Source organism: Centroberyx gerrardi, chromosome 8 (genome assembly GCF_048128805.1).
Source record: "Centroberyx gerrardi isolate f3 chromosome 8, fCenGer3.hap1.cur.20231027, whole genome shotgun sequence".
Classification (NCBI taxonomy): Eukaryota; Metazoa; Chordata; class Actinopteri; order Beryciformes; family Berycidae; genus Centroberyx; species Centroberyx gerrardi.
Genome location: NC_136004.1, coordinates 10,885,955 through 10,899,957, shown reverse-complemented (window position 1 = coordinate 10,899,957; position 14,003 = coordinate 10,885,955). Strand labels below are relative to the sequence as shown.

The window sequence follows — 14,003 nt, the reverse complement described above, 5'->3', positions numbered from 1 at the left end:
CGCAATGTAGGAGCGAATTCAATTTTAATTACCAAATGGATCAATTTCTTTTTCCCCTGAAAGTTTTCATTGCAGACAAAAGTGTCTGGAGTGCAAAATCCAATTTGCAGGCAAGATGTTATATAGCGCCATGCTCATGAAAGGTCAGCTTGGTTTTTAAAGCTCTGTCTGGCTGCTTGCATTTCTTATCTAGATGCTCAGTGGACTATACTATTCACCCCAACAGCAAATCTTAGTTTGGTAACCAGTTCAGAGTGATTTCATGTTGAACTTGTTCTTTCAGGGAATTACCCTCTGCTTTCTTTGCATATCAAATTGGTAAGTCAGCATCATTTACATATTGCACTTCACATTTTTAGACTACAATAGAAATGGTATGACATGAGCATCTTGATAGCGCCTTGAGAAAGACAGCACAGAGTGTGATATGGGTAGGCCAGTTTTTATCACTATCTGGAAAGCACTCTGAGGAACTATTCATCCTCAACAATACAAAATAAATTGTTATACTCTGTCAATACAGCCATGCCATCAAGGTGTTTTGTAATCATTCGGCTTCAACTTTCATTATTTTGCAGGTTAGGAATAAAGGATTGGAGGGCTTGTGGTCTTGTTCTGTTACGGACAGAGATGAGACAATAAGGGAGGGGCCCTCACGGCTTGTTCACTGAGCCAAGATATTTCTAGAGCTGACCCATTTAAACAGCCCCGAGAAGCTGCGAGCACAGGTGCATCTGGATGGCTGCTACTCCCAAACAGAATGTGTAATTACACGCATTAACATGCTATTAAACCTCAAAATGAACCAAGCGTCAAAACTGATTACGCATGTAATTTGATTGGTCGATATGCCAACTATGTACAAGACTTGAAAAGGAAAATTACAGACAAGGGATTAAATAACTTTTGTTTCAGTCAATTCACAAACTTATTCAGAAGTCACATAATGTTAAGCATTCTCAATCATTCTCAGTGTTTTATCAGTGAAAGAAATGGGAAAAAAGAGAATGAATGTCAATACACAATTCAGTTATTTTATTCAGCAATAACATAATTGTCTTTGAATAGGGAACAGTGACTGCTCAGCGACTGTTATCAGCTATTATACATGGCCTACAGCCTTAGACAATTAGTGCAGCTCACAGGACTGATTTGCATTGTGCTGTTGTACAAGGCAGGGTGGATGGCACCCATATTTAGAAGGACCTCATTGATTCTTCCTAACTGAAGGACAAGAGATTTGTTGTCTGTCCAGTATTGAATAGCAGGACCTTAACAACAGCAATGCATTAAAAACCTCCTATTGACTAATCCACACTCAATCAGTACTTGAAACTGATGAAATTTTGAGTGAGAATATTTTGTTCTAAATGTCATAACAACACTCTATTTCTAGGTTGTTACATAACATTATTATAATGACAGACAACATTAAACCACAAATAATTCACACCATTAGGAGCACTCTGAAAGAATCTGAACCAACCAAGAAGACTCTCTCTCAGTTCCAAATGTGTTCCCCCTTAGATAAACGTGTTTGCACACATGACCTTATAGTCTACTGAATGATTCCTTAGCCAAAATGGCAGATGATGAAGGATGAAAGACTAGTGTGTAGTAAAGATTTAATTAAGCCTCACTATGGGATGGCTTACTGTGACTCAGGAGACCAAGACAGAAGAGTTTGTGTTTGCTCAGAGCAGCTGTGAATAATACCACACTATTCTTGCTTTGACCTACATGTACTTGGAGGAAGCTTCGAGAATCTGCCCACATGAGTATAGGTCTTTTTGTAGGTGCCATCCTGTTTTTCTCTCATTGCAACGCTGCCAGAGGGGGGTCTCCTTATGGCAAACCTTATGTTAACTTACATTTGTCAATCTTTGCTGCAGATAATCTGGGACATAAGATAAAAGTAGCACAGATTACAGTGGATTTTTCCACTCACCAAGTGCAGCGTGAAAATGTACTGGGCAAGGGGCAATCAAACTCGGTAGGAAGCTGTGCTCCTGAATCTCTTCTACGGTGCACTCGCAGATTGTTATGGGTTTACAAGCAATTTTCAGCTCCCTTCGTCTTATCCTCGTGACGTAGATTTTTATGGTCTCCATGGAAGGCTCCCATCAGCACTTTACTTCATTCCCTTTGAAATCAATTCAGTCTCTTTTGCTCCTACTCAGTGTGGGTTACCATGGATACTGCTCCCAAATGGTTTAGCTTGTACATGAATTTGTTTATGAGTGTTAGTCGGAGTGGATTGGAATGCTCTTTTCCATGCAGACAAAAGTAAACATAATTCCCTAATTAAGAATAGGCAGATTGCATGTAATGGTTAAAATGTTCTTTCTTTGATTCTCTAAATGCTTAGCACTCGATTTGATCAAAGTTTAGTCAGGGAGTGATCATGCAATCACTTCAACTTCCTTTAGCAAACAGTTATCACTTTTAGAACAGTTTCAGTGCCCCAGGAGGGAGATGTTGATTAATAAGTGGAAATGAACTGTGTGGAAGAGGAGTGAGTCTCCCTAGTCAGTCTTGTTCACTCAGGAAAAAGCCGAACAATCCCCTGTGTATAATCTAGTCTGATCCTTCAGGACTACAAACTCCGCCAAGGTGGATTCTTCAGTTCCTTGTTGATCTGAAACAGCATCCAAATACTCCTCTTGACTGTATCTAAATCCTCACAAGAACTCGTGACCCCAGTGGCTGGTGCCCTATAGGGGCTGCCACGACTGTAAATTCTGTCTGGGGCAAGAGAGTTGGATAGAGAAGATTGAGTGATTTAGTTTAATTTGTTGTCGACTGTTTAATCTGGCTTCAATTGGAATTAAGGAAAGACTGGGTGCATCTCCCTTGGAGTCTTCAGATTCACCACCACTGTGCTTCACTCCATGCCCTTAAGCCTAAATCCCCCACTGAACCTGAGCATCTACATATTTCATACGAGACTTCAAAAGACCCTGTAAGATCTTGAAGAGCCACCCACATTCAGACGCATGTCTATCTAAGAGGTCTAAATCTGGGCGTGTGAAATATTCATCACTGCAGGGACCACAGACAACATCCCTTGATTCCCTGGGGATTTCTTGTGACATTGTTGAGCTTGAATGTGTTCGCCTTGACATCTCTCTCTAATGTGTTTTCCTTGTTTCCTCTGACTTATCATTGCATTCTAATATAACCAAAAATGAGAGCTGCTTTATATTAGCCTGCCACATTGGTTATTCTGGGCTGGACTTAGTACGCAATGGGGCCTGACTGTGAGTATAGCCCCGCATCTCTTATATAACTTCCTCAACCGGGAACACAGAAAACACCATATCAGACAGTTAAATTTGTTGAAGGTCACCTAATCTCACATATAGAATTCATTGGAGATAGCTGGAGAACTGATGGTTGTTTAATCTGACAGTATGAACATAGACCAGTGTAGGAACTAAATAATTTCTTATGGCTTCATTATGGCTGATATGTCAGAGCACCATGAAAGCCTGTTTGAGTAGTCAAGGCAGAGTAACGTTGTGTTTCTCTTTAATTTTGTCACTATGTACTGCTATAAGTCTGATTGATCCCTGTCACAGGGGCCTCTAATCAACAGAGAGCCATTGATTTCCTCTCCACAGAGCCTACGAGGTGCCTAAGACACCTGCTAGCAGCCAGCTGACAGACACTAATGCCTGCTAACCAACAGCTGACACGAACTGATGCCAATGCACTGTGCTGGAGAGGGTGAGTCACACATGCTCAGATAGATCCCACTCTCAGGGATGCTGGATGCCTCACAATGTGAGATCCACTGTACTGTCATTCTGAATCATATCTGATGCACGTGGTATGTCACAGATGGAGTCTCGGTTAGCAGTGGTGTTTTGTAATAAGAATGGACAATCTTTTGTGCGGGCAGAAAAAAACCAATATAAAATACCCTGAAGATCATCTGGTGTGGTGCGAGCTGTGGAAGACTATCCTTCCTAGAACAAAATGAACTCTGTCATAGCTAAGTATTATTGCAATCTCAAGCTTATCAGCACTGTACGTCTGTAGTGATTTCTATCTGCTGGGAGACTGCTTCAGTAAGCAGTTTTCCTGTGGCAGTCACATGCTCTGGGCTGGGGCTCACAGCCTGCTGTCCCCATCATCAGTTCACACAATGCAGAAGCTGTGTCCAAGTGAGATTTAAAGCCACATGTGTGTTGCACAGGCTAGAATAAGCATAATGTCGTTGATCTTCAGCATTACAACATTGCAAACAAGGACGAAGACCTAACCTGTAGGTTGTACCAATGAACAACTCCATGAAGAGTAAATTACAAAAGACGGAAAAAGGCGGCTGCACAAGGTACCCAGAGTGATTTTCTGCGGACAATGTTTTCACGTCCCAAACTGATGGCACTGTTGAGCTTTTGGATGTAAAAATTCTCACATGAGGTTTTATGAATTCAAAAAGTTAGTCTCCAGACTCCAATTCATTATCAGTGAAGCAGCTCCAGGCCATACAGGCTTGGTTCTTTGAGTTCGACCTGCCTATGTTCATGAAGACTGCTTTTATTGTCTGGTCTCAGGAATAACATATTTATTATATTCTTAAATTGAGTGGTATTCTCCTTAACATTCCAGCTGATTAAAAGTAATTTCCTGCTCATCCATCACAATAAAGTAACAAATTACAGTATATTGGCACCAGATTGATTTTCTCCATCACCAAGTCTACTGATGTCCAATAGCGTGGGAGGAATACCAGAAGTGACCAGTCAAGTGTAGGATGGGAGAACAGGAGGCTTTTAACACAAGTCCCAATTCAGACAGTTTCTGACATCGTCTACAAACTTTCTAAAAATGTAAATGTCAAATCTGTTTTGCCTACCTACGAGGAAACTGATTACACAGCATGTATCAGAGCATCACACACCTTTGGGATACTAAACTATAGATAGTTCCCCGGAAAAGTTGAAATGCCCATATGTCCTTAGGGGCTTGACTGAAGCAAGGAATAATTCAGAGATGAGCGCTGAGTGGAGACCGCATTGCTGCTCCAAGACTGAACATCAACCGACACCCCCCACCCCCCCTCCCCCAACGCCCCCCTCCCTCCCCTAACGCCCCCTCCTCCGATAAAAACACGCACAACCACGCCTCCGGAGACACGCACACAAGCGCAGGCTCAGACACACCTCCTGCTTGCTCTCCATCACACACACACACGCAGAGCCATAAGCGACGGAAAGCATCACCGGGTGATTTGGACAACATGTAAGAAGACAGGATGAAAGACGACTGGAGGGCTCCGGTAGGCTCACAGCAGGTGCGGTAGGCTGAAGCTGCACCTCGCAGAGAGCAGGCTGCATCGGTAGACCATGTTCAACGCATCCGATCAAGTCACTGACGAGACGGTAAGGCCCCCTTTCTCATTGCAAACGACACATAATATTGCAAAACTTACAGCCTGACTCGTTTTCTCTTTCTGCTTCGCGGCGAGCTCTGCCCGGATTTGAACCCGCTGCTGCTGCTTTCTTTCTCTCTGTCTTTGCAAATGATGTCATCCCGGGCTCAAAGGCATTAGGTCAGCCACAAAGGATGCAGGGCCGTCCGTGCCGCAGCACCAAAATAAAAGGGGTGCTCAAGTGCGTTAACAAGTATTTGGTGACGTTTCAAAACTGAATTCGCCTCGATTTGCCCCACGGCGAGTTTTCAGGCAAATCGAGATCATATTCGATATTTTCGCTTCTAGTTTGGCAAATGTCTTGCACAGGCTACAGTCTATTTTTTTTTTCGACTGTGAAGTTGTTTATTTTTCGTTCCACGAAATAGCGCACTAAGTAAGATTACTATCCTCTAGGCTAATATAGGCTACTGACTATAGTTTAGGTGGAGGCCTATAACCATAGCACGTTACGAAAAAAAGAAACTATACTAATATCACAGCAAAAAGTCCCTATAGGAATATTATAGTGATACCATAGGACGTAAATATACCATACAGTACGATAAGGTCACAATAAACTCACTGTTGAGTATCACAGACGCACTACAAGCCTGCAGGAATATTATATGAGTATTGCAGTGAGGTGACTATTTCTCTGACTGAGATTTTGTCCCTAGTCTGCTACTCGGAGTGTTTCATGGTTTCATTGCTGTGTGCTGTAGCCATGGAGACAGAGGTATGTGGCATGTGGGTTTATACTTGTGCTAGAAAGTATAGTCCCTCTATTGAAGAACAGCTTTACAGGCGAAGATGACGGGGAAATATAAACAATTATATAAAAAATAAAAAATAGTCTAAATATATTCTGTCCTCTTATTGCTGATAATTTCAGGGATTTTTCTCAAGTCACAGATCAGTAAGATCAATTAAATCCTTCCCAAGCGAAAAACCATTATAATATCCCTACAGGGTCTTAAAGTGTCTGTGGTGCTCAGTAGTGCAGTTTATAGTAACATTATTGGAGGCTTAGCCTACTTTATGTTTTTTGTTTTGTTTTTTATCTCCTATGGTATCCACTATAATACTCCTATAATGTACAGGGACTTATAGTGTGTCTATGGCACTCAATAATTTATGATGACTTTATGGTGTTTTTCTATCTCCTGTGGTATCACAATAATATTCCAAAGGGAACTTTGCTGTGGTATTTGTATATTGTCCTTCTAAAATCATTTATAGCTCTTTTTCACAAGGGTTGCATTGGGTTTAAACAGCATTTGAGATTGTGTGACGTGATGGGCTTACAACTTTATTGGGAGCTGATAGCTATTGAGACTGGACAGCTGCTTAAGACTGATGGGCACCAAACGTTGTTCACTCTTCACCATGCACCTTATTACTTTTATGCAGGCTCAGTAAGGACTTACTCTCTTGCTGACATCTCCATTAATTTAAAACCATAAGGATGTTAAGATAGAGAGAAAGATGGGTTTTAGCAACTTTTTTCCCTGTTCAATGGCATATAGTTTAGACTTCAATACCCATCCTTTTCCTATTTTTCACTAATAAAGGATATTAATAATGGATTTCTCCCTGCTATTTTGGGACAGCTGACACAGACTTAGTCCCAGATCGTATTCCTGCTATTGTGACATTCAGCCATCAATTAGACATCAGTGACCCCTGTGAAAACTGCAGAGTCCCTGTGGAAATGGAAAAGCTGAAAAAAAAAGTATGTAAACTGTACGTAAAAGTATGTAACCCCCTTTTTCAAGACCAAAAAACTTTTGGAAAATGATAATGTTCAAAGGTTTTGAAAAACCATAGAAATTTGTTCATAAGACACATCGCACATTTCTTGGCCACATATATTCCAAATGTTAGTTTTAGCAAGCTAAATCAAGACCTGGAATATTTCCATCAGGCATTCAGGGGAAACACTCACATTCTAACATGAAGAAAATTGTATTTATCATGTAAAGTTGCCATATATAATTAGACAAATGTCATGAGATCTCTTCGGAAACACTAATGGAATATGATATGTAGAAAATTGATATCTTAAATTGTTGTGATCCATCTTGCCAAAGACAGTATGATTAGTTATTTTTTGCATAGAAAATGTCATTACCCATTCATACCCACTGATGAGAATCTAGTAGCAATCCATTAAAACAAAAGCATTAATCCTTGTATACCAATAGTAGTTGTTATGTGTAATTTTAACATCATCAATTAACAGCACCAAAATGTACACAGTACACAGAGTTAGCCTGCCATATAACAAAATTCAAGTGAATAGCTGGTAGGTTTATGCTTGGCGTCTGTCGAGGTTATGGTTGTGTGTGTGAACAGACGTGATATTTAGGTGTGTTGAGGAGACATGACAGGGAGATGGTTGGTCAGTCCTCTCTCATCAGGATGAACAGATGGTAACTCAGGGTTAGCTCATGGGTGAGTGCCAACAAAAAAGCCTGTGTGTGTGTGTGTGTGTGTGTGTGTCTTTGTGTCTATGTCATAGACACGTAGAAATCCAGCAAACCAATGTTGGAACTGATCTTTTTCTGCATAATAATCAATGAAGGCCTACATAAACAATGGCATCTTTTAGGCAGTGGTTGACAGTAGTTGACTATCTTTGTTTGATTTCTTTATAAGACATGAATAGTGCAAACAATATACCACAGGCATGTTTTGTTCACATTGCAATGGCTTATGTTTCTGCACAGTATGTACATGATTTATTGTGATCTATCATGCCTCATTAGCTTTTATTCCTAATCCATTACCATTTACCTAATGCAATTTAAATAGTGTCAAGACAATCAACTATAACCATATTTACCCATTATTTGTGTAAAATGATTTATAATCTCTTAAAAAAAAAAAATTCCCTTCAAGCATGTTTCTAAGTAATATGACAAGTAAAGACCTATTTTCTTTTTAATTAATAATAATTTTGTAGCTAATTTCAAAATGACCTATAATCTTTTTCATTTAAGAAAGATGACAAAAAACAACTTCTGTTAGTGCATGATAATGTGAATAGCTTATTTTGGACCAAAACATCACCTGTATAATTCAAGGTCTTGTTAGTTTTTATATTTAGATTACAGATACAAACCAACTCCACAAAAATACAAAGTGAACTCAAGATTTTAAAATAATTACTGGTCTTCAAGTTAAAAAGGATATGGCAACTATTAACTGCTGTGGCTTTTGCCATGAAGTCTTCCATTAAATTGGTTAGTAAATCAACAACTAAATCTGTTAAATTTAAACCCAATTATCTTCATAGGTATCAGACCAAAAAATCCAATATTGGTCAGGCCCAAGTATCGTTGACTGTAAAGTTAAGCTTTGTACACATATTTTCTAAAGAAGTTACTGTCTGCCTCTTTTTTTCAGAACACCAAATCCAAAGCTATACATTTCAAGTGCATATTTCTATTATTATTCTATCTCTTTCTTTTCACAGGTTGTGTTGATCTTGAATCACAGTGAATGGGGACTATTGGAGTTCCTTTAAGATGACACGAACACATCCCCCTGATATATTGGTATCCACTCTATATCAGGACATTACTCTAAATCCCATCACTGGGCACTCCATTTCTCTCCACTCCTCTCAGCAATGTGACTTGCAAATGATTGACAAACCAGAAATCATCAACAAAAGACACTGCCGTAGCTTTGACTTCATTGAGTCACTGGACGACCCACAGTCCTTCTCTTCCTCAATGGAGTACCCTTACAAGAGGACTGAGCATCAGACACTGAGCAAAGATGCAATGTGGAATGGGCTGGATCAACCGGGGCACCTTCGTTTCTCGTCTCCTGATCTGTTTAACACTAGACAATTCCAGCAGCACACCAGCCAAGACAAAACCAGTCATATTACATGGTCTGATTCTAAAAAGAGAACAAGATCTAAAAGTGCTCCCAGAGTCAAGACCACCCTCACTCCTGTGCCCATCTCAGTTTCCCCTCCAGGAGCCAGGAAGGGGAGGGATGCACCTCAGGCTGCATCAGACACTCTGAGGACTTCTGAAACACATCGAGAGTCCTTTACCTCTAACAGGACTTATTTGAACGAGGTTCATCCAATCAAACTGCAGCCCCATTCTCCCCTCTATGTCTCAGACTGTTTTGAGGAGGACAAACAAGATAAACCAGCCATAACTCCTCATGTCAGATGCCGTGTGGATATTAAACCAGATGCTGCTGTACTACAGCATACATCCAGGCAGGTCCCCAGTGTGCGAACTGAGCATCCTTGGCAGAGATACTCTCAGTCCAGTAGCAGTAGAGGGTTGTATGTACCACGGCAGATTGTCTCCTCACCAACGCCCACTCCAAGCGAATGCTACAGCGGAGATTTTAGACAAGGATACCACTACACCACCAGCATGTCTCCCATCTCCTATCAGCATCTAGACATGCACAGAATGCCGTCCCCAACAGTACCATATCTAAGTAGAGAGCAAAGGGCATACTCAAACCCTAACATACCCACTAAGTTCTTCTATACTGAGGACCCAGTTAGATATCCAGTCCATCCCTATTCTAGAACATACTTTCAGGATGATCAGTCCAGTCTAACCAGCCATGGTAGCACTCTGACTAGTCAGTATGATCCAAGGACTCGCTGGGTGCACACCCTCCCTGTCAGGTCCTACTACACAGACCAAATATCCAACCGAGAGCCAATGCAGACTGTCTATAACAGACCTTACTCCACAAGCGAGGCAGGGTCATACTTTTCTCAAACTCCACTGTCTAGACCGTACTATGGGGAGGACCACCGGGCCAATCCATATAATTTGAATAGCTCCAGGATGTTTTACTCCAAGCCGTTCAACCCAGCTGCAGAGCAATACATTCCACCAAGGCCATATCACACAGAGGGCCGTCGGCGCCCTCGGATGTCCCAGGCTTTTACAGATGATTGGTATCGCTCAAGTATATCTGGTTACTCTAACCAGTCCTCTCAGCACACTCCACCAAGAGTAAGACAAGACCCCACTATGCCCCCCTGGTTTGCTAACAGCTGTGTAGAGACAAGTAGACTAGGAGCAGAGGTCAAAAACCACTCCAAGTCTTGGGACAATATTCTATATCCACGCCAGGACAGAGAGCAATCAGTGCCTCGTGGACGCAGCTATGAGAACCTGTTTTACCAGGAAAGGCATGCAACATCCTCTGATGGTACAGCTCAACCCGTTATACTTAACCTCTCTAGTTCACCAAGGCGATATGCTGCTCTGTCCCTCTCTGAGAACTCCTTAGAGAGGGGTCCAAGCAATCCTTGGAGGAACACTAAGAGTGGGCTCTGGTTTGTAACTCCTGAGATCACCATAACAGACAATGACATACGTGCAGGTAACAACAAACGGCGTGACATGCACTCAGTCAGCTGGGATGCCTTGGACAATGAGAAGACACCGTCTCCCAGAGAAATGCATCAAAAGCAGCCATCCGACACAGCAGAAATGACCAAAGACAGGAAACACAATAATTTCTCCCTGCAACAGAGCCTAGAACAACTGGACGAGCTATTAGCTGACCTAGTTGTTGATTACAAACCTCCAACTAGCAGGAAGTCAAGTGAAGGCCTTTTGGACCAATTAAAACAATTGATTAGTGAAGATGATGAAAAGGAAAGAGGATCCTCTGGACTGGAAAATCTAGGATGTCTGAACACCCAGCTCCCATCCACCAAATCCAGCCCTGACACGATCAAAGACCCTGACAGTGGCTGTGATGGTTTACAAAGGAGTGCCGAAGAATGTTCTCCAGACCACAGCACAGATGAAGACGACACTATGGTTTGTGCTAACAGGAAGTGCAAGCGGATAGAGACTCTGTTCAATGCTTGTCTGTACTTCAAATCATGTCACAGTTGCTACACCTTTTACTGCTCCCGAAACTGTCGCAGGGATGACTGGGAGAACCATAAAGAGAACTGCCTGTACGGCCGTGTCAGCAGTGTGTGTCGGCACACCCTGAAGTTCTGCAGAGAGAATTCAGAGATCCATAAAGCCTTCTCTCGCATTGCTAAAGCTGGCTACCTCTCCAGAGGGAGAGGCGTTCTCTTCCTGGGTTTTGCTAATCCAGGGACAGCTGACAACTTCCTGCAGGTTGGGCTTGAGAGCCTCCTCATGTCTCCCACATACTTGTCTCTCAGAGAGCTGGATGGCTTCAAGGACAACCTAGGTGACTACTGCAAGGAATTGCAGCAGGCAGGTAATGAATATGACCCCAACGAATGTTTCCTTCTGAATGTATCCATAGCTGTTGGTGAACTAGTGCCTAACAGACCCTCACCAAGAGTCCAAGCACCAACAGTTCGAAAATATGCAAAGGTGTCTTTGGCCTCTTCCAGCCCAGACAAAAAGGTATTCAGGAAGGATAGTGAAATGGAAACTCTCATCCTTACTCCGCCTCCAGGCACACCAGACATTGATAAGGAGGGGGAGGAGGGAAGAAAAGCAAGAGAGGTGTGCTTTGTCAATATCCAGCGTGAGCTCAGGACCAGGGGAGTCTTCCTCCGTCATGAGTACCCCAAAATCTATAATCAGCTATGTGAGTTTGTGGAGAGCAATCAGAGGTTCACTCCTACTACTATTTACCCAATAGATAAGAGAACAGGGAAACAGTTTATGTGTATGATCATGGCTGCATCTGAGCCACGAACACTGGACTGGGTGGGAACCCCTCATCTCTTGGATGATATTATATAGTCTAGCACTATATAGCCATGATAATGATGTCAGCTACACTATGTGTACATACTGTAAATACATTACAGTGATTTGGCAAATTGATAATTGAAATAGATATATGGAAAGTTTAAAATTTTGGATAAATTTGATTATTTCAGACCAATCTCTCTCTCTGTCTCTCTCTCTCTCTTGCTCTCTGTCACACACACACATACGCACACACACACACACACACGCACACACACACACACACACACACACACACACACACACACACACACATACAAACATTACCCTTTGTTGTTTTTGGCTTGTTTTGATCTTGATGCACTCAGAAGCGTTGTTAGCCTGCATGTAGACTAGGCACAAACCCAGTTATCCAGGTGTTTAAGATATGAAAATGTATGATCTGTGCAGTTTCTGCAGACAGTGTATGAAGCACACATTATTTATGAAGTACACATCCCATTGTCTCCAATAGGAGGCACTGCCACATCTCATATTGTAACAGTTACCTTCTATTGTTTTCTCCACCAAATATTATATCAAACCTATAGTGTACCTTGTTACAGTGGTTGTAATATTACTACTGTTTAGTAGTACTTTAGTATTATTTCTAAAGTATAGTTGTGTGGGTGATTATTTATCTTATTGCTATATTAGTTGTTGTTTGATAGACAAAAAGGAATACAATCAAGCCACCTATTTCTTTTCCCACTTAATTAAGAATTTTAGTTGCAACTTGTTTTTATCACGTTATCAGATTTGATGTCATTCTTGTGTAACTTGCTTTGTTTGAAAGTGGCCTTCAGTCGAAAAAAATGCATTTGACACAAAGCAATGTATAGATTTAGCTATTTCTTAAGGCTTGACTGCTCTTGACTTAGGTTCTTTTACCTACCATTGTAAATGAACAATTATTTTGCTTAAAGCATGTTATTTATATTCAGGTATTTTAATATTGATATTGCTTATAATGAAATTAATTATGTTAATAATAGAAAACCATTTGATGCTTGGAAATGTAAGATGTATATTATATATTGAATATTAGATAAATTGAAGATATGACCTTGAGACCTTATTGTAACTAATAAAGTATGTTCAAAAACAATATGCAATAAAAAGATAAAAAGAGCAACCTTATAACCTATATTGTAAACAACTATTTTATTAATGATGTTGAATAATTCCTTGGAGCCATGAGCTGCAAAGACTTTGTTTGCACTAAAACGTAAATGATAGAATACGAATGTCCCTAATATAACTGCAGTACAGCACTTAAACAAGATTGATATCATGCTTGTTTCCATTGCCATCGTTGACTAATCTAAGGTTGCTCTTTTACTTCATTATATATCTTTGTGCAAGACCTTCCTCAACTTTCTATTTTGTGATGTTTATAACCCAAATACAATAAATGGAATTTAAAGACTGATCTGCTCTGTTTGCATTTCTCTTCCAGAGTAATCCTTATCAGGCGGTTGAGCAACAGGGCAAAATGATGCAGTACTGATCAATACAATTGATTTACACATTGATTACTGCCTTTGGAGAGAATTGAAGATATCAGTTACTTGTCCCTTTCTCTGCTCAGCTTGGGTGTGAATCTAAAAATTGTAAGGGAGTACCACCAAATTTAAGAATTCATATATGTTATTGTTATGGCCTAGGAGGATTCAGAAATAAGAAAAAAAAATATCCATAGTACCAAGTTATTTCATCTTGCATACTACTAAAACCCTATTTATCTTAAAACACGTGAAAAAAAAAAACTGTCCATACGGTGAGATATTTTCACTTGTTTCCAATACATATCAGCTTTTTTTCAATTGTTTTCTTTAAACAAGTGCTAG

At 40.7% G+C, this 14,003-nt stretch overlaps 1 protein-coding gene across 1 annotated transcript; it reads left to right on the top strand.

Moving 5' to 3' along the window:
* Positions 1 to 8,952: 8,952 nt before the first annotated feature.
* unm_hu7912 (un-named hu7912) lies at positions 8,953 to 12,165 on the top strand. The gene has a single exon (XM_078285358.1). It carries the CDS (start codon positions 8,953 to 8,955, stop codon positions 12,163 to 12,165), a length of 3,213 nt encoding a protein of 1,070 aa, XP_078141484.1.
* The last annotated feature ends 1,838 nt before the right edge of the window (positions 12,166 to 14,003 follow it).